General features: G+C 43.7%; 1 protein-coding gene across 2 annotated transcripts; it reads left to right on the top strand.

Annotated features, from left to right (window-relative positions):
- The first annotated feature begins 4095 nt into the window (after nt 1-4095).
- Nucleotides 4096-24805, top strand: RNF122 (ring finger protein 122). Of its 2 annotated transcripts, none has more exons than XM_016131155.2 (6): nt 4096-4504; nt 9436-9592; nt 14350-14395; nt 14710-14751; nt 16001-16080; nt 16335-24805. In XM_016131155.2, the coding sequence occupies exons 1-6, from the start codon at nt 4480-4482 to the stop codon at nt 16447-16449; spliced, it is 465 nt and encodes a 154-aa protein (XP_015986641.1). In that variant the 5' UTR covers nt 4096-4479; the 3' UTR covers nt 16450-24805. The 2 variants fall into 2 exon arrangements, with proteins under 2 accessions (XP_015986641.1, XP_015986640.1); XM_016131154.2 differs by having other exon boundaries at nt 15998-16080.
- Nucleotides 24806-24837: the final 32 nt, after the last annotated feature.

Raw genomic sequence — 24837 nt, 5'->3', positions numbered from 1 at the left:
GGCCAGCATCTGGGGGCACTGTGGGGTAGATTACGAATACTTTTGGCCAATGATTGCATCAGTCTCCTAAAAGCATGCTGGTGCTGAATCCTCCCGGGTATCTGGACAGAGGAAGACCAGATCTTTTAAGAATAAAATGAGTGAAAGGCCTCATTTGCCCAAATATACAACAAACAATCTTAAACTCCTGCAGAGAATTGTATGTTTCTCTCATGAGTACTGTTCTCTTAAGAAATAAAAATGTTTGGGAAAATGTTGTGACAATTTATCTTATTTTGAAGTATGACACGTTTATTTGTAGTTAATTATCACTTTTTATGACTGACCGTGGTTAGCATGCTCTTCCACATTTTAGGGCTAGATTTGGAAGCCATGGAAAAAAGAGTCTCTTACTACAGGTAAAATGGTATGATTATAGTTTCTGGTCCCATGCTCCTCCACAGAATTAGCTGTCTCTCTCCAAAGTGTATCTCTAGTGTTTCTCATTTTAAGGCTTACGAGGCCTTAAAATGAGGGGGCTTATGTGCTATATAAGAGGATATTGGAGTGGGCCAGTGAGAAAGAAGAGAATCCTTGACTTCTTAAAAGTTTTTTTTTTTTTTTTCTTGGAGGCTTAGTATCACCTTTCCCTCTTTCCATGGAAGATTTAGAAACACAGTTCTATTTCAGGTTTCTCAGGTGGCTTTGAATATATAATCCATCATCTTCTTTACTATTTCTGTTTCTTCCTCATAAAATAACCAGACTTGCCTTCCTGAAGGCAAGCTGGGCCTATGAAACATTATTTGGTTGGAATGGAGGTGGGGTGAGTTATCGAAATGGTATTGACATTGTGTGAGCAATCAAGTTGTCTTTCTTTGATCAGACCTTTCAGTCCGGGAAAATGCTGGGACTAAACCAACCTTTACGAAAATGTCCAAGATCGAAGCCCTTCCTTCAACCTACATCTACCAGTCTAAACTATCATCTGAGGAACTGCCTCTTGGCCACAATGGCTAGAGGTATGAGAGTGGGAGACTGGGAATGAATGTATCTGGTTTTTTTCTTTTTTTCTCCTCCCCTCTTTAATCCCCTCCCTCTTCCACTCTTGACCTATGGATGTTGGACCTTCTGCGTGTAAAACAGACTTGCTAACCACTACACTATGGAGCCACCCTGCATCTAGTTTTCTAAATCAGAGTCCTTAAATGCTTCAGAAAGCCTTACTGAATGCTTAAAATGCCAGGATTAAAATATAAATTTTTATATGACAGTCTGATAACTGTAGTCATGGTCCATGTAGGTGCCACCCAAGATATTCACTGTCCTGCTTGACAAGCTCCAGTTCCATGAGAATTTTCACTGCTCCTGCCTTCAAGGTGTCTTCCCACTTCAGCTGTTTAGTCTAAGGTGGGGAGGAGACATTCCTGCTTCCAGACAATTTTCCCTTCAAAGGCTCCCCTTTCACAGTTGCGCCCTAGAGATACCTAGCAGGAACTCTAACGCAATTAGGGTCACCTATAGACACCTTTCCCCTGAGCCAAAGACTATAAAGAACTATTGGATAAGTAACAATTATGTGGTTTTTAATCCTCTATATCGTACCTAGAACCAGCTTAAGTGGTATGGTAATGTATACACAAGCATGCCTTATACATCCATTCCAAAAATATATATTGAATCAGATACCAGAACCATCATAAAAAATAGTTCACACCCTTGGAATGTCTCTTTTGAGGAAGGCTAAAGAAGGGATCAAATTTAGGAAATCGCATAATTATTTCTATAATTTCATAACATACTACATTGTACATGAAAAGTATTGAAAGAGATACAGAGAGGAAAAAGATGATAATTATGGGCCACGGAAGAGGTGAATTTTTAGCTGTATTACAAAATGTCAGGCACAGGAAGAAAAAGGGCATTCCAAACACAAGTCATACCATGTACAAAATCACAGTGAAGAAAGAATATACTGTGTTCAAGGAACAACAAAACCTTCATGGCTGATGAATAGTGTGTAGGAAAGGAGAGTGCATTTGGCATCAGGAAGACAGGCAAAGGCCAGACTGAAATGATTTGAATGCCATGCTCTAGAGTTTGACTTTATCCTGTAAATACCAGCGACCAACAGAAGTTGTTAAGCAAGAGAAGTAAATGATTAGATTTATGTTTTAGAAAGATAACTTTAGGGCCAATAGAGAGGATGAATTTGAGAGTTAAATCAAGCATTATTTCTCTCAGCATAAATGCATAAGAATTTGGGGGACAAGGGATGTGAAATGAACATCTGGGGCCTACTCTTTAACTATTGAATCAGAATTTCTAGACTCCAGGCCTGGGAACCTGCATATGTAACATTTCTAACAGAACAGTGATTCTTGAGGGCTCTAAAGTCTAAGCCATAGAGTTAGAGAGGCCAGTGAGAAAGCTTTTGCAATTGTCCAATTAGGAGGTGAAATAAGTTAGATCTGTCCGTGAAGCCCTTCCAGACTAGTTCATAAAGAAAAACAACCATTTTAAGACAATAATGTAATTAAGTGCTAAACTATTTGTTGCGGACCGCTATGTGATCTTGGCCAAGTCATTTGACATCTTAACATAATGTTTTTAAATGACAAAGCACTAATGTGCAAATCTTATTTTTGAGTGTAAATTTCCAAGAGATAGGAGAAATGTTTATCATCTTCGATTTACAGATTAAGTTCAGTAGGTTGATTAGATTTAAGTCATTCTTATTTGCTTGCTTGTTTGCTGTCTGTCTCCTCATAGGTGAGTAGAATCCTACGAAAGTAGAAATCTTGCTGACATTGATGGGTCTCGGGTGAAACTGTGCTTGGCACAAAGTAGGGTCATGATAAATACATTCTGAATAAATGAAAGAGAAAAATGAACTAAAAGAAAAATAAAGAAACACCGCAATGTCAAGTTTTAAAAAATCACATTAGATAGGGAGTTAAGAGATTCACTCTTTCTTCCAACTGCTATTCACTCAACATCCTCATGGTGCTGGATGCTGAAGATGCTACCCCTAAGGTATTGCCAATGTCCATTCCTGGGTTTTATTCCATTACTCAGGATCATAGAACCCTGACAAGTCTACTTGTGGACAAAAAAAAAAAAAAAAAAGGGTGCCGTAATAAGTCATAAATACCTAACAGGGCAGGTCATGGTGGGTAGTCACACCACAGGCATATAACTGTTAACCTTTATTAACAGTTATATCTTTGCCTTAAGGAAGCCCTGCCATTGTTTCTGTGCATCAGGGTTAACACACCTTTGAAATGCCTCTTCAGATCTCTCCTTCTTAGGCATAACTACCTTCAAGAGAGCATATAATCTTAAATATCCTATAATCCAATCCCTGCCTTGCTTTCTCCACTTTCATGTAGTCTTCCGCTGACCCCTTCTTAAATTCAAATGCATAAGAGAAACTGAAAACTGTTATTCTCCAGAGCATTTTACATCTTGCTTCCTGGCAATTGTCATCAGTTTTGGCTCAAATAAACTCATAAAAATTCTCTACTGGTCTGGATGTTTCTTAAACGGACATTAAGCTTAAACTTCTTCAAGTCTTAGTTCCTTATTAAAATGAGAGGCTTGCCAAAAATGAGATGACAACTAAAGCTCTTTCCAGATCTCACTTTTGTAATTTATCTTCTTTACCTTCTTGCTTCAGTTCTCTTTTGCAGTGAGCAAAGAAAGGTGCTAGCCCGCCACTCAGGACCGAATCCTGGCCCACCGAGCAGTGATACAACCACGCCTCAGAACTCGTTTCTCAGTAAGCTATAGAAATGCTAAACAGCAACAGATCTGGAGGCGGTGAACGATGTGACACACGAATTGTTCAACTTCCTCCCGGTCCCAGGGAAGAAGGCTGGTCCCGCCAGCTTGGACCGTCTCACGGCGCAGCGCACTTCTCTCTTTAGACGAATTTTCCCAGGACTGGTAAGGTAAAGAGATAGCTGCCCCGGGAGCGAAGCAGGCCTGCAAAGCATACCCCGGGCCAGGAGGAAGGCTCCCATTGGCCGGAGGGCGGGTGACCGGCTAGAGGCGGAGTTTCCCAGGGGCATATAAGCCAGGGCGGGGGTGTGCTCTGCCAGTGTCAGTTTCAGAGTCTCTGGCTGCTCGTTTTGCGTTCTGGGACGTGAGCGGAGTCTCCCGATAAGGCTTTTTCCTTCTGCGGGCCGAGAGCCTCCGCTGGCCGGTACCTCCACTCCGTTCTGCGGCGCCCCACATCTCGCCCAGCGCCGACTCTATTTCTGCATTTTCTCAGCGGTGCTTTGATCCGGGGTTCGTTTTCGTCTTTCCTTTTTGTTGCTCTAAAACCGGCCTCGCGAATCCCCCTATTGCGGAGGGAGTTCGACTTCTCGAGAAAGGCGCGGCTGCCACGGACGGCACGGGCCTCTCCCGCGGACTCGCAAGCCGGTGCGCCCACCCCGCCTGCCTCGCCCGCTGCCTGCGTTCGTTCCCCGGGGGAAGCCAGCCACCAGTTTATTGATGCACCCATTCCAGTGGTGTAACGGTGAGTCCCTGGGGCCGGAGGGCCGGAGGGCGGGAGGGTGCTGAGTTGGCCGGAGACCAGGAGGGGGTGCGCAAGGCTTAAGATCAGAGGCTCCTTCTCCCTCTGGAGCCAAGTTTCTCTTGAAATGGGATAGGCGAGAAGGCGTCCTGGCGCCCAACTCTGTTCTGCACAACGTGGAGTTTGGAAAAAAAAAAAAAAAATCCAGCTTTAACTCGAGGGCTGGTAAGGGTCTCTGAACCGGCGGTGGGCGGGAGGCGTGGGAGCCGAGGGGTTCGCGGCCTTTGTGTGGCGGCTTCGCTCTTCTACCCCCTTCCCTTGTCTTTGTGCGCTCAAACTCTGTTCTTTGTTGTGGTTGACGGAGAATTAAATCCGCGCTCGGGCTAGGATCTTCTAGAGGGAGCTCAAGTTCTCGGCCTGAAACTTTGCAGGCTATTTTAAATATGTATACAATGCAGCGTGCGGGACGGGCCTGGGGGTGGCTTCCTCTGTGTCTTTGTTGGCTTCGCACTGGCTGCTAAGGGGCTTTGTGCCTGTGGAAGACGCCGGATTAAAGAGCGTGGCTTTATTGAGTTAGTAAAGCCTTGCAGATATCTCGGCGGCCTGCGACCCTTGTTGGGTGCGGGGTTAGCCTGGCGGGAACTGTGTTCTCCGGCCCCAAGGCCCGACTGCGGTATTAGCTCCGAGCCTGCAGACCTAACCACCCCTCCCATCCCATTCCCAACTCTCCCTCCCACCTCCCCACACCTCCCAGGCCTGGGTGATGCTAAATTTATCTCACCTGAGGCTTTTTTGGTTCAAGTAACAACAGGTTGGCTTGGGTCAGATTCCTCACTCAAACTACCTTTCTAAGCAGGTCAGTTCAAAACATTGGATGCTAATACTCTCTCATGGCCCTAGGGTCTTGACCGCCTAGTTCCAACGCCAGAACAGTTGGGTGGGAGTGGGGGAGCAACTAGCCTTATCTCTGAGTATGGCTGGCTGGTTGGTTAGGAAAAATTCATTCTTGAGAGCAGACTCCTGCCGGATCTTGGATTAATTACTTCAGGAGCCTTTTGTTTTAAGGCAAGGTTTGGGCAGCATATGTATGAGTGTCCCCCATCCCCCTCTTCCTCCTGCTAGTAGGATCTAATTTCCTGAAAATGAACCAAGCTGTGTGTGATAGGCGGGCATTGTCAGAGAGGGGGAGGAGGATGGGGGTGAAGAAGGTCCATGCATCCCAGCATCTGGGAAAGATTCCCTTGGCCGGGAAGGAGAAGCATTTCCCAGATCCACTGAGCTTTCTTGGCCAGCTGGCCCTTCTCTTACGTCATTCCTGCTCCCAGCCTGCTGACTAAGATGAGTTGAAACATTCTGATGTCAAAGATTCCCATAGGTGGGCTGAGACAATGGAACAGAGACTTCGGGAGAAAGAACCAGGGTGTTGTCAGTCACCGTGGCCTTTCTTCTGGGCAGCTCTCTTTCATGAGGTTTTTAGACCAGCAAGGACTTGCTGCTTTATCTTTTCATTTCTTGAAGTGACTGAGAGATCCTGTCCTTTGACTGTAATGAGGAAGCAATCCCTCTCTCCACATTTTTGTGAAAAATATTTGGAGCCCTTTCCTAGGGTTGGTATTCTGTCCTTACAAGTTTTGGAGAAAAAACTATTTCATTGTCAGCTTTTAATCTATATATATTTTCCATTTCTTTTTAATTGTAAAACAAGCAAAAATGGAGCAACTCCTGGCCATGAAGCTCTTCTCACCCACACCTCTATCACATAAAGTCCTAAGCTCATTTACTCAGTCATGAAGCCCCAGGGAAAGCCTTTATCAGACAAGATGGTCCTGATAAAGTGAAAGAACTGTTGAGGCCAGAGGGCCTGCAGGGTACACACACATCCCCTCTGCAATAGCTACTGTCACCACTCTGTGGGTCTCAGAATAGGAAACTAAATGAGGTTCTTTGGGTCCCTAAGGATACTAGGATCCAACTCATAAAAAGTACATGGAGAGCCAAGGCAGATTGGGGGTTAGATCCTCATGGTTATCAAATATTGCTGGTTGCGAGTGAGATGTGCCTGGTGGGGAGGAAGGCCTCATTGGCAATGAGGACAGTTTCCTGAAGCGAAGTCCTAAGTTTCTTTTCCAGAGAAGACTAAGTTCACAATGATGTCTTCATGAAAAATTAATTTCCTTTGGCCCACAGAGAGCAAATATCTGAGTGGAGGGTGGAGGGGTAATGAAAAACCCTATTGGAGCCTAGAAGTAAAGGCTTCCGATTGAGCATAGCAAAGTTTAGTAGGTAATTATTTAATTGTTTTCAGCTTAAAAGATCAGGACAAGAACTACTTTTACTTTGTTTTCACACAATGTCTAGGTCAATGCATAAATCAGGCTCTCAACAATATTTGTGGATTAACTCACTGCCATCCATTAGCTGAGACAGTTTCTGGGCAATTTTCCCAAACGTCAATCTGCTTTGAAGTGGAAGCTTTTGCCAAGGGTACCAGACTGTTTTTGAGAAAATTGGAAGTTATTTATCTGTTAACTAGATATCAAACACCAGGCTGGGCACCGGGGAATGAATATACAATAGTCCACAATGCTCAGACCCAGGAGCATTCAGGCTTGTTAGTACTCCCTCCTCTCGGGGTTATAGTTGCACCTCTGCTGTGATGCTTCACTTGGGTGAAAGCTTTTGACTCTGTCTTCTTCCCTAGAAAGTAAAACCATCTCGAAATTCTTCCTTGCTTTTTTATCCTCAATGTCTATCATGGTACTTGTCATATAATCAGTGCTTAATGCATGTTTGAGTCAAGGTAATGCTAGAAACAATTGGGCAATGTAAAACAGTTACTGAGTATTTAAGAGCCAGAATCTGTGATAGGGCTGTGAGCACTGTATACTTAAGGGAAGAGAGGGGTCCCTGGACTATCACAAAGACCAGGCTTGGTGAACTTTGGGGAGGGAAAGGGATTTTCCAAGAGGGAAAGACGTATGGAGGCAGTGAGTACAAGGTTGGGCAAGATATAGTGAGACCGGCCCACATAGGGTGGTGCTGAAGGATGTGGGGGTGGCGTGGAGAGAGGACCCAGAGCACACAAGTTTAGACAGACTTGAAGCCAGTCATAAGTTTGGGAAATACATGACATGTGGGCCAAATTAGAGGAGGGACTAGACATCAATTAGGTGTTTGGAATAGGGACTTGGAATAGAAATGGGACTAAAATCTGTTTGGAAAAGGGACTTGGCAATAGATTTGGGCACAAAATTGGAAAGAGGTTTGGAGGAAGGCTCATTATATGGCCACTAGATTAATCTAGGAGATGAGAGGTATGAGAAATATTATGTCAAAGATGACTCAGTCTTTCAAGCCAGACTCCTGCTGAGTTGTGGTAGCACTGGTAATTATAATGTAGAATTCTCAAGTATATTAATGGGTTCTGGCTGCTAACCAAGATGTCAGGAAAGTTCTTAAAACCCATGTCGAAGGCTTGAGTACAGAAGCCTTTGGAGCCAGGCCTCCTTAACCATTTGACTACAGTTTAATTATTGAATTTTTAAGATTAAATCAGTAACTTGAGAATGTGCTCAGATTATAGCAAGTAGATGGTAAATTGTAGTGTTCTTGACGCGCCACTTTCTGAAATCCAAGAAATTGATGCTTACCTTTTAGAATACTGTGGTATATTTACCTCCAAGCAGGGGTAAACATTCAACTGGCTTATTGTTTACATATATCCTGTCTTTTTTTTTTCCTTATGGTTAAATATTACAGGAAATTCACTTACTCTCAGAACAAATAGTCCAAAGAGAGACTGGCTCCAGGATTAGTTAATCTAGCACCTGAACTGACATAATCTTTCCTCTTTTTTCCTCTTTTCCTGTTATCTCTACCACCAGCTTTATATTGAACTGTTCTTTTTCCACTATGACTTGGCTGCCACCATTCTAGGTATTTTGAAGAGATGTGACACACGAAAAAATCTTCCCTTTTGCAGCAGACATTCTTTGTTTCTTTTGCCAGAACTGTCATCATATACCTACCTCAGCACCAAAACCTGGCAAGGGGAAAGTGACTACCATGATTGGTAGACCAATCAGGATTCACCCCTGAGTCTTGTGAGAAGGGGAATGCATCTAGTAGCTAGCCATGCTTCCCATGCTGAATGCGTAGGAATCTGCTGAAGACTTTTTTAAAATGTAGATTCTGATTTACTACATTTGGGGTGGGCCTGAGATTCTGCATTTCAAACCAAACTTCCAGGGAAAGTCATTGCTGCTAGGCGATTGCACACTGAGGCTTTGAGTAGAAAGAGGCATGGTGGCAGTAAAAGTAAGCTGCAACCTACCCACCCCCCACCACCACCACTTTCCAGAATGCTGGCCCAGCCTTGGAGTGAACAATTTCTATTCTGGTCCTGGTGCAGCTTGTCTCTTGGAGCAGGTGTCTTAATTACAAATGACCTTTACAATTTATAAGACATATTTCTTACGCCATTTTTGATCCTCTCTGTATTTTACTTGTTTTCATATGACAAAGTGAAGCTTTGAGAAGTAACTCTGTAAAGGTTTCAGCTCGGGGAGGCGGAGTTGGAACCCCAATGTCTTCTCTCCTAAGGTTTTCTTTGCTCCTGTACCATATGTACCATGTGGGCTCTACCTGATAGAAGTGTTTCCATTTTCTGCCCATTGCCTGAAGCCTCCTTGATCCCCTAGATGGGAATGCTCTTTCAAGTACTATGTGTACTAGTCTATTTCATCGATTGCTTAAATAATTTTCCCACGATCACATAGCTAGTAAGTGTTACAGATATGATATATACTTAAGCCTTTCATCAAAGGTTTAGGAGCCCCAAACCTGCCAGTTCTCTATCTTTGCTGACACAGAGTGCCATCAGCCCCAGTGGTAAATTTATATCTATAATATTTTTCTTCCTCCTTTCTTTGCAGGGTGTTTCTGCGGCCTGGGACTGGTTAGTACTAACAAGTCCTGCTCAATGCCACCCATCAGTTTCCAAGACCTTCCCCTCAACATCTACATGGTCATCTTTGGCACAGGCATCTTTGTCTTCATGCTTAGCCTCATCTTCTGCTGCTATTTCATCAGGTGGGTGGCTCACTGTCTGACCTAGAGTGGGGAGTCAGGGAGGAGGCATCCAGGGGTAGGATGAGCCAAGTGAGGCCCCGCAACAGTCACTAGCCTCCTGCTGAGGCCCCTGCTTTTGGGTACCGGGCTTAGACTTCCTTTCACTGAGCCTCTGAGGCCTGGGATTTCTGTTTACATCAGCTCTTCAAGCTAGTCGTCCCAGAGTATACAAGGTCCCCATGGGTTGGGCTTCATTCCGCCTGTTAGCTAGTTATTCTAAGGTTGCCTAGAATTTCTATTTGACCAGTATCGTTGGTGGTCCCTGACTGCCTCTACTCCCCACTCTCACCCTCTGGGTATCGGGGATAAGTGGGCATGTTACACCAGTGGCATGTACCTCTACCCGCCCAGGGAGTCTTGTTATGTGCCAAATGCTGATATTAGCAAGCTGATATCTGGAGAGCTGCTTGTTTATTGTGTCCTGTAAGCTCTTTTGAGAGTGAAAAAGGTTAAAATGTCACTCTTATTGTGTAGAGATCCAAGGAAGGACTAGAATTTGCCAGGGCTAGCCAAGCTCCAGAAACTGTTTCTTCTTCTGTTGCTAAGACATGGGAACTGGTGGCCGTTTTCTACCAAAAATTGGGGCATGACTGGTATTTAGACTGGAAATTAAAGTAGTGTTTCTGACAAGGGCGTGCATTGTACTGACTGTCCTATACATTGGGAAGTGTTGAGAGCATCCCTGACCAGCAGAGCGTGCTAGTGGTCCTCAGGGTCACTGAAATAATTACCAAATGCCTGAGTAGACTGGCTGGGATCTAGTCTACTGCCTGATCAAATCATTTAAGATTAAATTAAGATACAGGAAAAATGGAGTAGTGGCTCCTTACTGAGATGTCCTAGTGGGTTTCAGTCTTTCACCTGGAAAGAGGTTAGACGCTTGTTCCTGTTATTGAGGTGGAGGAGCACCCTCTAAGAAGAGGAAGTACCCTCAGGCCCTGTTCCCCAGTTCTAAGTCAGTTACTATGAGTCTCTTCCTTCTCAGAACTTTTAAAAAGTCCCTAAGACTAGAATTTTCCACTCGAGGCACGATCTTCTCTGCAAAATCTCATTTTCTCTCTTGTATAATTAAGTGGGGGTAAGTGTAAATTTTCCGTATCTCCCCACTCCTTCCCCTTTCCCCAAGCTTGTTTTCTTCCTCAAACTCTTATGTCTTCCTGACCAACAGCTACCCCCATCTCCCCACATCAAGCAATTTATGAAATTCCCCAGAGACTGAAGATATAGATGTTCCAAATACCAAAGATTCATGTGTGATGCTGGGAGGAGTCTATAAACCAACGTATTTGGTCCCTACACACACGCAGCTCACTCAGGCTCACACATGGCAAGTTGTAAAGGTGGTCAAGTAAAGAAAATCCAGAAAATCACTCTGGGCCAGTAAGTGGGTGACCAGGGTCCATTTCTTAATTCTGCCACTAGTAGATGTGACTTCAATTTTAGCTATTCTTTATAAGTACCACCTGCGTGCAGGCATCGTGGTTGGCATTTTATAAAATATTTGGCTTAGTCCTCAGAGCATCCCTCCAGTTTGGGTTATTAGCCCTCTTTATAAATGAGGAAGTTTATGCTCAGGTAGTTAAGGATTTTCTCAAGGTCATAGTGGAATAAATAGAGATGGACTAGTCTAGTGACAATTAACTAGAATCTTCAGATTCCATAAGTTCGCCTTTTCTGAATGGAAGATAGAGGGCAGCTGTGGCATCTATGGCCACCCCCTTACAGCTAGAGATTAGGGTCCTGGAGAACAGTCTGGGATCTAGGAATGGCAATGCATTTTTGTTTGGCTGGACTGAAAGAACAGAGCAGCAGAACCACATGATACCAAAAGCTTTCTCCACGGCGGGGCTGCTCAGCACCACCTGTCCCTTCTGCAGTAATCTGTCCCTTCACCCCCCCACCCCCACCCCCACCCTCTGCTCTGCAGCCTGCCCAAAGCCAGTAGATCCTGCAGTTTCATGGTTCCAGAGGCTCACTGGTGTGTGGCAGCCTGTGGGTGACTATATATAGAAAGACACAAGCACAGAAGCCACTTCCTCTCCCTGCTTCTTGGTTTCCTCCTCAGCCAAAATAGGCCCATGACCCCTGCTTGTGACCTGGTGAGCTCATAGGCCAAGGCAAGCCTCTACTGCCAGCTCCTCTCTCATTCTCCCCCACTGCCAAGGGCTGACTTCTGCCCTGCACAGGATGGAGGGGCCAGTGAAGTACAAATAGGCAGGAAAAGAATAATTATTTCAGGATATGGCTTTATTGTTTGTTCCAAAAGGGAAAAGAAGCAAAGGGAGAGCCCACTGGCAGTAGCTAGAAATGGTGTCATTGAAATCGGTATTTTTAGTTGCTTTGCTCACCCAACAGCTGAGAAGGCCACCTGTCCAAAGTTGTTGGCACTACATCCCCTGCTGGGGTGGCCCAGAATCTTTGCTTTTTGTTTTATTTCCTTTGCAACCTTTTGGGCCCTATTTCATCACAATCTGTACCTTCTTGATCCATAAATCTGCATGTAGGGTGAAGGTGCAGCTCCGAAGCCCTTTACTGTTCTGAGCATCCTGGCTTCTGGAGTTTCCTTGATAAGACAATTAAAGGGAGACAGCAGACAGAAGGGACGAGGGTGGAGGAGGGCACCTCAGGCTTCCTAGGATACAGCAGGCGGAAAGGCACTGCACACACTACATAATTATAGCCATGTTGCAGTTGAGGCTCACAGGATGTGTGGCATCCTCTTATTTGAGTTAAGATGCAGGCTCTTCACCACTTCCTTATTTACTCTGCACAGTGTCTTGCTCAGTGGCTGTGGGCACAATAAGAACACTCTTATTCAGCTTAACTCAGTGTCAGTCAGGTAACAGTTCATGTAAGCTTTGGATGCATCCCTCCCTGCCCCTCTCACTTGGAAGTGGGGACAGAGACGTGTGTGAGTGTATATGAAAGTGCAAAATGAAGGTTGGGACAGTGGGAGCCCCGATTAGGCCTTTAGCCCAATCCTCCAATGACCAGAAACCCCTTAATGAGGGAAGAGAAAGGGGGCAGTGATGTGCTGCCCCAGGCCTCAGCCTTGTGGCAGGAGTCACTTGGACTGGAGTTCCTAAGAGGCTCCAGGCACATATGGCCTCACCAGGTCCCCTGACTTCCTATTAGGAATGATGGAGATAGACTGGCAGCCTGATCTCATATGTGTTCCCTAACTGCTTTGGGCATGGTTCTGTCTCACCTCTGCATCTTCCACCACTCTGGTTGCAGTTTCAGCTTTTCTGCCGTGCCCATGGGGCATCTTATCTCACGCCCTTTGAGACTTTTAGTTTGAGATTCTCTTCCTCTAACTCAAGTCAGCAATCTCTGCGAAAGGTCAGCTGTTCAAAGCTTTCCAGATCATATGGTCTCTATCTCTATGGTGCAAAGCAGCCACAGGCAATACATAAACTGAGTATAACTATGTTCAAGTAATATTTTATGGACACTGAAATTTGAGTTTTATATAATTGTCACATAATACAAAACATTCTTTTGATTTCCGCTTTTAACTGTTTAAGGATAAAAACCATTCTTAGCTTATTGGCCTTATAAAACAAGTGGTCAGCTGGATTTGACCCTCAGGCCAGAGTTTGCCACACCTACTCTAACTTGGTGTGTTTCTGATGCTTCTTTCTGATAACAGACTCTATGATAGAAATGATCAGTGGGAGAGCAAGTACCATATGGTTCCCACACATAGGCCATAGAGGTGTCTGAAGAATTTAGGTTTCCCACACTGGAAATTAAATGGCAAAAAATATAGAGATGCATAGTCATGGTCCCAGACATTTTGCATAGAAGGTAAGAGGTGTAGGCTTGTTGACTGAAAGCGTGTTTCTCAAGACCAGATCATATTCTCAGGACTTAATTGGTGAAACAGGCCACATTTTGTGTTAAGCGCGGGCTCTATAATCAGACTTTGATTCAAATTCGGACTCTGCCGCCAACTAGCTCTAAAGTTTGGTCAAGTTACTTAACTTCTGTGGACTTTAGCTTTTCCCGATCTATAAAAAGGAAAGTGTCTTCCTCTAATGTTTGGAATCGGTGAGCACATATACCAATATGTCAGTGCAGGAATCAATGCATAGCAAGTCCTCAATAACGATTATGCTATTGCCATTAGTAACAACATGCCAGGTTTTAGCTATTAAGAGTTAGCTGCCTGCAGGCCACCAGCTTGAAATGAAAAGAACACAAAGAAGGGTCTGCCTGTGTTTGCCTGGCATTGTGAAGGAAAGAGTGTGCTTTGGTTCCAGAATACTTGTGTTCATCGGGTGGAAAATTCCCCAGGGTCAACAGAGACTTATTTATCCTGCCCCCTTCCCCCCTGCCCCCTCCCCCTTGGCTCGATGGAAATATCCTGTTTAAGAATACCTAGTTTCTATATACTCAGTAAGCAGTTGTTGATCTATGTAGTTTGGGAACCTGCAGGACTTTACCCACCGGGGAATGGCAGAGAGAGTGAATGAACTATTCAGGGTCCTCTTCCAGAGAATTTTTCAACCTGTGGGACCTGGCAGTAAATTTTGAGGATGAACCTAAGGAAGAGTCTGAGTCCTTAATCTACTCTGGGTGACCTGATGAGCCATGCCTGTGGGGAGCACCCCTCCCCATCCCAAAATAATGCCAAGCAGCCAGCCTGTCTCTCCTACTCTGAATGGCTGTTCGAAGGCATAGTAACCTCTTCTCTGCCCTTCTTTCTCCCTCAGCAAACTCCGGAACCAGGCACAGAGTGAGCGATACGGATACAAGGAGGTAAAGTACCCCATCATTCCCTGAGACTTCCTCTGCTACTTGTCCTGCTAGAGACAGGGGAGGAGAACAAGCTTAACTGTCCTGGCCTAGAATGCCCCTTGGCCTCCCCTGGGCCCTCTCTGGCACTGACTCCCTTTACTGTTCTCAAGTCCGGGTGACCCAGGCAGTGTCCAGAGTCCTCCCCTTTGTGGGAGAAGGGAGGGGGACAGAGGGTGCCACTCCTGTGCGGGGCCAGGGACTCCCTGCATTGGTTGTTACCACCTGGCCTCTGGTTGATTTCTTCTGATACCATATGCCCCCTCTTTTCTTCCCAGGTGGTGCTTAAAGGTGATGCCAAGAAGTTAGAATTATATGGGGTGAGTGTGCTGGGCACGCACGTGGGAGGGCCCCAGTGGGTAAAGCAGACAGCTCCTTCTTCACCTTCCAGCCTGGACCCTTTCAGGGACCTTGTTAGTTCCTGCCTTCATATCTCCTTGGGCCAAATAAAAGTCACTCATCCAAGATGGTAATAAATAGAATTCATTATGTCCAGAACCACTGCGGGTAGAAAACAAAGGGATCACAAAAGGGTTTGGATAAGGAGTGACACGTGGCCCCAGGAAGCCTGTGCGGCATGGTCTTTAAGGGGAAGGGTGGTCGCACAACTCCATGCCGGATTTCAGCTCACATTTCCCATGTTCAGACCCAAGGTCTTGGTTTTTCACTAAAGAAAAGAAGGTCTGTATATACACGCTGTCCAGGCAGACTGTGGCTCTGAGTAGCATGTCCATCCCTGTGGTTCTTCCCCATCCCCCCAGTACTCTACCCATCCCCCACACCAGTTCCTTCGGTTCCCCTCCACACTGACTCCGTAGGAATAGACCTTTTTCCTATTCCTTTACCCCCTATGCTTTGAGGTCACCTAACACATTTCCCAAGGCTTCCTTCCATAACCATGGATACTCCTGTACAGTGTTTGTGCTTGTGTGGAGCAGGGAGGATCACAGATATCACTAGACATGAGGCTACCTAGAAATGGCCACATTTTGTCTCTGTTTTTGATATGTTATTACATCTCAGCAGGTTCAGATGTTTCCTAAGCTCTCCTCTAGAAGAATAATTCAGTCGAGATTGAGGGGGTTAATATATAAGAGATGCAAGGCTGGATTTAAAAGATGTGACTGACCACATACACTATCCCCTCCTTCTTACCTCTCACTGCTACATGTCCCCTTGCCAAATGAACTAGGCTGGAAAGGGCCAGAAAGAATTCTAGAGCAGCGCTTCCCAACGGGAGCTGCGATTACAGGGGTGTCCCCAACCTGCACCATCAAGTGTGGGAGCTGCTTGCCACGTGGTGGACATTGAGCATTTGAAATGCAGCTAGTGTGACCGAAACTGAATTTTTAATTCCATCTTACTTTGGTTAATTGAAACAGTCACATGTGGTAGGAGCTACTGTAATGTTGGTGTAGTTTTATAGAATGACAAAACTTTTATCTGGATGGTAAGGAAACTGTGCTAGGACTTAGGTTTCTGAGATGGGATTGAGATAATGTGTTTTCAGGGCAGATGAGTGAGGTTCTTCCCTGATCTCTCACACTGCCCCCTTTCTTTCCACAGCAGACCTGTGCAGTCTGTCTGGAAGACTTCAAGGGGAAAGATGAGTTAGGTGTGCTCCCGTGCCAACATGCTTTTCATCGGAAGTAAGTAGGGATATGTGTTCAGGGTACCTTTTAACAGAAATAAGCACAATGCATGTTCTAGAACCTCCAGTCTCTACCCCGTCCCACCTATCCCTTGCCGGGGATGCCCTACGTCCTGCCTGAACAGCAGGCAACCCAAAGGGGTTATATTGGGGCAAGGATGGAGATAGTCTTGTTCTGAGAAGCAGCTGGGCTCTATGAGTGAGAGACAGCCAGAGCAGGTCAAGGTATCTCAGGTCGTCTTTTGCCCACAGGTGTCTGGTGAAGTGGCTGGAAGTACGCTGTGTCTGCCCTATGTGTAACAAGCCCATCACTGGTCCCTCAGAGGCCACTCAGAGCATCGGGATCCTATTGGATGAGCTGGTGTGAGTACTGCCTCTACACCAAGGCCTGGAGAAGACATCTTGCCTCGTGGATGCCTGCTCCCTCTGCAATAAACAATGACTGTTGGGTGGTAATGGTTACCTGAAGGGAGGGGAGGTTGCGCAGGGCTGATCTCCGATTATCAGTAAGACCAGACTTGCACCACCTTCCTGCCACTGAAGTCTCTGTCCCTGCTACTCAGTACTGATAGTATCACCCATCAAGACCAATGTATCCTGGTACTGGAGTATTGTCCTGCCTCGTCTCTGCTCTGGGAAAAGAAATCCACCCCTATCTGCCCAAGAACTCGGAGCAAACTCCTGAGGTTTCCTCTTAGCAGGACAAACTGCCCTAGAAGGGGTGAGATGGGCTCTGCCCCGCCTCCTACCCACTCTCTCCGAAGGAGCTAAAAGGAAAGGAAGGAAGGAAAGATCAAGGAACCAAGTGCCTCAAGTATAAGTAAAGGAGGCTCTGTAGGAAATCAGGAAGAGCAGGGACATATAAAAAAGGCAAAGTCAATGTTTACATGGGACCTATGGAAAAGGCTGGCTGGCCAGCCTGCTGTCTACAGGGTAATAGAGGGCCAGTCCCTTCCCCCTGCTAGGATCTGAGGTGCTATCCATTCGTTCTCTTCCTCAGTTAATCTCAGAGCTTCCTATTCCATGTTGGGGTTTGAGTACCCCTCCAGAGGAAGGTCTTATTCTACATGCAAATGGATTTCCAGGGGCTTTTTTTAAAGGAGCAGAAGGGGCCCGGGGATGGGGGTGTCTGAAGGTTACCCTCTTTCCCCTTTTGTAAATAGTATTTTTATACTTCATTCTTACCATCTCAGGCTTTATATATGAAATTCCCCCAGATGGAGGGGGTGGGGGGTTCCCTTCCTCCCTGGAGTGGGTAAGGGTGGGAGAAGGTATGTATTTAAAAAAATTAAATTTAATAATGAGTTTCTCTAATAATCTTTTGCCTGTGGTTGTGGCCTGTGTCTGCTGCTGGCCCTTTTCTGCCAACAGAGAGAACAAAGTTCTAACCCTTTTTTCACTTCCCCATGCTCAAATTGAACACTCACACACACAGGTTCCTAATCCTTAAAAAAAAATTGGTATTAGATTATTACCTGTACAACATAGGTTAGGACTAACATCAGTGTACTTTAATACTTGACTAAGCCAAGCTCATTAATTAGATTTATAGAATATTTTTAAAGAAAGTTGGTGTATGCTACGACAACGTTCCATCGACTAAGACTTAATAGAATTCTCTTGTAATGCAAGCACTTGTGCTCTTAACACAACTGACGGTCTAGGTTTCTACCATAGATGCTTGCTCTCTTTTCCCTTATACTTCTTACCCGTATATCATCCCACTCTCCTGCCACATCTAGATGTGGGGCTTAACATTTTGTGCCTCTGAGTACACTCAGATCTTGCACTCGTGTCTTCCTTTGTTCTGTCAATGTCCCAAGGGAGTGCCGAATCAATAATGGATTGAGAGTGCCAGAAACAATTTTCTTGGCCAGCATAAGCGTGGAGCAGCTAGGGTGTGGTTATCCCCTTCTTGGTGGAAGATGGCAGTGCCAATGGCCATTCTAGGGGGCAAATCCTAAGTGCTGTGCAGAGCAGCATTGATGAGCAAGTATAGTGTAGTGGTGGGTCACAGACAAGCAAGAGATGCCCATGTACCCAGAGGAGCCAGGCCCAAGGGTAGGTGATGCCCTCCCACCCCTGCAATTGTGCCATGGAGGCTGTTGGCACAGTTGGTGCTCAGGCTAGGGCGCCCCAAAGTGCACCTGGGCACCTGTCTTAGTGGGGTCCCTCACCTGAGGGTGTGCCTATTTTTGCCACCTCCTCCTTTACACTTTAACTACTTTTCCTCAAAGGCTCTAACCTGTGCTGGTGCTGCCAACCCTATAGGGCCTGGTCATTTCTTTCCTGGGGGTACTACGTTGTCCTCTAATGCTACCAGCTTGCTTTCGTGTGGAAGATAAAATGCAATTCCTAACCCAAACAAAGAGCCCTTGCATCTAGCTCCTGCCACGGCCCCTTGGTGAATCCATTACTGGGATGATGTGAGGAAACCGGTAGTCTACTAGTTGGCTCCATCATCTACATGCTCTTCCCTCACCGTCTCCCCTTCCTCTCAAGGAAAATTCATCAGTGTGGGCATATTCTCATTAAAATGTTGGCACTAAAATGTCTGTTTGCAGATTCGAATAGCACTGTCCTAAAGTCAATGACAGGGTAAAAATGCCTTACATTACTCGCAGTGCTTCAATACAACTAGGTAGAAAGGTACTACAGAGCACAAAGAAGGGAAAACTGGATACTTTTTGGCTGATCAGATGTGAATTGGCAGTAGGCAATCACAAGTTAGTCACAAGTGTCAAATGTGTAGTTATTAGTGCGGTATTAATCAGGTCATCATTCCTAGAACACCTACCGCCTGGGCCAGGAACTGGAATCCTTGCCTTGGGAAAGGGTGTAAGCACACTCATTTGGCCGAGCAGCTTCGTCATTGCAGAGAGACCCTTAGTTTAACTGGCATAGAAGTGACAGCAGGGGTGCCTGCGAGGAGATGATACTGAGCTAAGTCTTCAGAGTAACATGGACAAAATAACTCCAGGGTTAATCGGCCTGTTGAATACCAGAGTGCAAACAATTCGGTATGAAGTTGAGGTGGGGAAAAGCTAGGGTGAGACAGTCCTGTGTGCTGCTAGGAACCTGGGACTTGGTGGAGGGAGAATCTGAATTTTATTTTAGGTTTTTAAAAGATTTGACACTATTTGGGAGCTAAGCCAATGCTTTTATTTTCTATGCATGAAATATTCATGCGCAACTACAGTGTACTTAGTAATACAATTCTCATTACTGAAAAAAGAATTTGCACTCAAACATTTTTAAAGGAGAAAAAAGCTGAAGGAAGCTGGGTGATAATCATATGTATGGCGATTCCAATGATCTATGGCAAGCAAACATACCATTTGGTCAGTCAAAAGATAATGAACATTTATCCACCAAGTTCTTTCACAAAATACAATTTCCTTTCTGTATATACCTCTCTGAGTTTGGGATTAGGAGAAGTGTTGAGAAAAGCAAATAGCTTACTCATAATCACACAGATAAGGACTGAGGCAGATTGTACAGATCTAAGCTCATTGTTGGCATTGCTGACTCACAATAGCTTTGGAGGCAGATTCTGCTGTGAAGATACTCAAAGTAGCAGGTGCTAATGGGCTAATGCAGTCATGGAAGATAAAACCCCAGATTAACTCAAATGGTTTGTGTGCTTGCTGTTATCTAAGACAATGGATTTTTACAAATCCACAGTGGATTATTTCTTTTAAAAATATTTATGTAGATCCACCATTTACAAAATGGGTTTTTGAAGTGGAGGTGAGAAACTCAATCACTGATAGGTTAGGACAATGGGTGCCCTGAAGAATTGTGCCCTCTCCTTCCCTCTCTTACCAATTTTTCCATTCCAGCTCAAAGTCACCCATGCCTCACTAGGGCTGTTCCCATTCTTACTAGGGCCTGATATACATCCCTAGTTTTGCCATTATTTACCCCCTAAGCCTAACCCAACCTCTGCCCTCCATTCTAACAACCCTCTTCTGAGTGTTATATCATCTTGTGTACCCTCGACCACATCACCCACAGGTGAATCTTCTGTTAAACCCATATGCACAGATTCAGAGCAACAGATATTATGAAATTGGAACAAGTTAAAATGGACAACCAGTTGTGCAGGCTTATACAACAGATGCCATTCATGAGGAAAAAATAAAACAAGCCGTTCACTGTGTCCCAGACCATCAATAGCATTGGACTCTAACTGATCCTCTTTTTTTTTTTTAATACAAAAATCATGCCCATTTAATTCCTCTTCTGATAAACTGGTGTTCCATATAGACAGGGAGTACAAGACCAATGTTGCCTTTGTGCCATGGCATGGCTTCTGATTCTGTCCCTATGGGACAGTCTCAACAACAAACGAGGGCATGTGTTCTAGAGATGAAGGGGAAACTTGACAGAACCAGGGGTCAAAAGACAGCATTTTTGATGGCTCCCGAGCACTCTCCAGTCTTCATCAGCTCTTCATCAGTGCTATACACCAGTGCAGCACATTATTTATCTTCTCTCATTCCTTTTTTCTCCCTCTTCCTTTCTTTACCCTTTTTTGCTTCATCCCAACTTACTTAATATTACTGAGCAGTAAAGCCATTGCAGAACCTTCCTGAAGCTCCATGATTGTCATGAATAGTTCAAGAGTCACCAATTACTAAGGGTTTATACAAAAACAATGGTGCAAGCTTCCTCAGGGACCAATTCTGAGTTTCTAAATGTTTAATATGTTCATTAAGTCTTGAGAAAGTGGCTGGTGTTCTCAAAAACAGGAATAGAATACATGATGACTTGATACATTAAAGACACTAACCACTGAGCAGTCTGTTTTCTGGGCCCCCAAAGGCTCTGCAGCCTGCCCAGTTTGGAGTGTGGGAAGCTTACTGAGGTGTCAAGGGCCCAGCTTATTCAGGTCCTACACAGCTGCTTCCACTGACACCCTCTCAGAATGCTACCTGGGAGCTAAGGTGCAGTTCCCTACTAACCTTGGGACCTGCAATCTATTCTTTTCAGGTTGAAGAGTTGTAGAGTGAACCACCTACATTCTACAATAAACATTTTGCTATATCCATTGTTTCCCATATCTATCCATGTAGATTTAATTAATGTATCTTTCAATACATGTCAAAGCAAGTTTCAGATACCAGTACACTGCTTATATTAAATTTTACAGCTAAGGTCTCTTTTTAGCAAGTGAACTGAGAATGACCAGAAATCTGCCTCAAAGATGAAGATGAGAGGTATTTTCTGATAACTTGCTGGTAAATTTTGAAGAGTAGCTCTGACTAGCTGCAGGGTGGATTTCAGATATGAAATCATTTTACATTTAAAATGTGGTGATGGTGGTAAAGGGCTCTTTACTGCCTCCAGGAACTTTTCACTTTGCAAAATTATAAGTTATGTGTCAGAGAGAGAGAGAGGCATCAAGAGTATAGGACATCCTACCCTTACTGAACATATTAACATTTCTTACACAATTAACCATGGAATTTTCTTGTTTTGGACTTTTTCCATACCCTAAATTTAGCAAGCTAGAATTATCTTTTAAGAACCACTTTAAGCAACCTTTGTGAAAAGAAAAATGCCTACAGAAGAAAATCTGCATTTCTTTGTGGTTGAAATGCAATGTCCTCAATTTAATTATTCTGCAAAGAAGCAAATTCTTCCTTTATTATATGTTAAGGATATAGCAGAGACAGTAATCCAGCAAATTCATCACAGGTTTGTAAGATTAAAAACATATTTAGATTGAGAAACAGGCCACGCATTGCAGGCATCCCTACTTTACTGTTCTGGCAGTTGTGCATGTTGAATTGTATAATTACTTTAGATATGCCAGGTGGATTTCATTATTTAAAAGAATTCTATGTTGAGTCTTTATGACTAAAGAAAGTTTTTGAAATGATATCCGAGGACTTCTTCACATTTTAAACACTGAGATCTTAACATAAAATCAATTTTAAAGTGAGATATGCCTATAGAATACAACAGAAGTAATTAAAGTCTAGTTTGCAAGGTGAAACTCAAGCTAGCACTGATGAAAAGCAGTTTTGAGCAAATGATTTTTGTTCATAGCTATTTTAAAAACGGGAAAAGCTCAGTAATTGAGGACAAATTCACTGTCAAGAGTCAGATGAACTGTGAGTACTTTTCATTCTGCTCATTTTGAGGTTATGTAGTGAAATAAACAAAACTTAACACTGGAATCCCAAAAATGGGTTTTAAGCCCAGCTCTGCCTTTAATTAGCTGGGAGACCCTGGCCTCGTTCCTTTATCTCTCTAAGCCTCACGTTTCTCCTCTAAAATGGAGATAGTGACTGCCTCAGAGTATGGTTAAAAAGAGTACATAAAAATATTAAAAAGACTCAAAGTGATATTCAAATATAAGCTTTTTGTTTGTTTGTTTCTAAAGTCGGATTATTCCTTCCCCCAAATAAGAGGGCTAAATGAAAAGTCTATAAGAAATAAGGAAGCTTGCTTATTTCCCCAATCGCCCTAATTAATACAACATTCTTTATTGAACATACATCGTTACAGGTGCTACACACAGGATTTGCTTTACTTCATTTGGCATAGCTGACATCCATTAAATATGCCTTTTGTAGAGAAGTCTGATTAAGATAATTGTACTTAGAGTCAATTATTGATGAATGCATACTTCGAACTTTTCATATTTATTCAACAGCTGACACATATCGATTGAGTGAATGCCTGCTACATGCCAGACACTGTGCCAATGAACAAAATCCAAAATGGTCTCTACTCCCAAGATGTTTATAGTCTAATGGGAAAGACATATACTAAACGGACAACATATAAATGTGCCAACCTGGAAAAAGTATGCAGTGCCACCTAAATTAAACTTGGGGGGACGGTATAGGCAAGAAAGACCTTTCTGAGAATGAGGTATTTAATCTGAAATTAGAATGATAACATTTGGGGAAAGACCAGATAGACGAGCATATGTGGGATCTTCGAGGCAAAATAGAGTTTGGATTGTTGGAGAGCAGATTCAGTGTGGCTGGAGCTTAGTGAGAGAGGGGGATGTGAGGGATAAGATGAGGTTGAAGTGACCCAGTGATCAGATCCTGTAGGGCCTACTAGCTACAGTAAGGAGTTATGATTTATGATAATGGGATTTAAGCAGAGAAGTAATAACATACGAGTTAAGTTTCTAATGGAGATGGGAGGGTGGACAAAAATGGAAGCAAGACGCCAATTGGAAAGCTATTGGATTAGTTCAGAAGAAGTGGATTTGGACTGAGATGGTGGCAGCAAAGAAAATCTGATGAATTCAAGAAACAGTTTTGGAGAGATAATCAATAGGACTTGTTAATAGGTTGCGTGTGGGGAGGGAGGGAACAGCAAAGATGACAAGTCAGGTTTCTGACTAAATGTCTTGGTAGATGGAATACAGTAAGAATGATTATTCAATAAGAATGAAATTATAGAGAAGCTTTGGAAACTTATGGAAGATTCAAATTTCAGTTCAGAAATTTAAATTTATTCATGAAACATCCAAAAGGAGATACTAGATAAGAATTTGAATGTATGATTCTGAAACTCAGTGATAGGTATGGGCTGGAGGTCCACAGTGGGGTTGAACATACAGATAGCATTGAAGGCCGTGGGAAGCATGAGATCACACTCCAAGGCTGGCAATGACAAAGGATCCATGACAGGTCATGAGGAACTACAACTTTTCAAGACCAGGAGAAAGCAGGGGGTATAGGGAAATGTGACACAGAGGCGAAAGGAGAGCGAAGAGAAGTGGGCTCGCCACAAGCAAGAGAAGGTTTGAAGGAGGAAGAGATCAAGAGTCAGATGTTCACTAGAGATCAAGTAAGAGAAATGAAAGTGTCTGTCAAAGTTAGCAGTGAAGGGGCTGCTGGTGGCCTGAATAAGAGCAGTTTTACTGATTGGCAGAACTGAGTGTTGAAAGTGAATGAGAAGAAAGAAAAAGCTATTCCTAAAGACTGAAAAAAAAAACCCAAGTGAATCTAACTGTATATCAAGTTGGTCATATAGCCATAAAGAAAAATATTTTTTTTTCCTAGTGACACGAAACACAGCTTTTGATTGTGATTATTTACTAGGTGTATCCTAAAGATGAAAAAGAACAGCAAAGAAATACTAAATAGTGTTCAATAACCTTATGTTTACTAATAACACTTGCTATTTTAATATCTTTATGTGTATATTTAGGATAAAGCAAATAACTATATTAATGTTATTAGGAAATAAGATTTTCGGTGAAAAAGAAGAGAAATATGTCTCATATTTAAAAAGTAGAAGCCCGGAATGATCCATTTGAATTGTAACTGTCAATATAAATTCATGATTTCGTTTCCAAAGAACATATTTCTTAGATGTGTCTGCTGAATTTAGGAGCCTAAAATTTAAAAAAAAAAAAAAAAAAAAAAAAAAAAAAAAAAAAAAAAAAAAACCTCAGGACCAACGGCATCCCACTGTTTGGACTGTAGGCTTTAAATAGCATTTCCCCTTAGAAGGAACCAGGGCTCTTTGGAAAAATAGTTGATTCAATCTTGCCATTGTAGAAAGCAAGGAAGAAATCCAAGCCTACTGTGTCATGTCAAAAAGACACAGGGGCCAAAATGAAAAGACTCCCACTGGGCTATGCATGTGTGGGGGCAGGACATATATGGGAAACTTCTGTACCTCTGTTCAGTTTTGCTGTAAACCTAAAACTGTTCTAAAAATAAACTATTTTTGGACAAAAATTTTAGACTCTCTCTGGCAAAAGACAGGACAA

The sequence above is a fragment of the Rousettus aegyptiacus genome, unplaced genomic scaffold, assembly GCF_014176215.1.
Source record: "Rousettus aegyptiacus isolate mRouAeg1 unplaced genomic scaffold, mRouAeg1.p scaffold_m13_p_11, whole genome shotgun sequence".
In the NCBI taxonomy this organism is placed as follows: Eukaryota; Metazoa; Chordata; class Mammalia; order Chiroptera; family Pteropodidae; genus Rousettus; species Rousettus aegyptiacus.
This window is presented reverse-complemented; position numbering and strand designations above follow the sequence as displayed.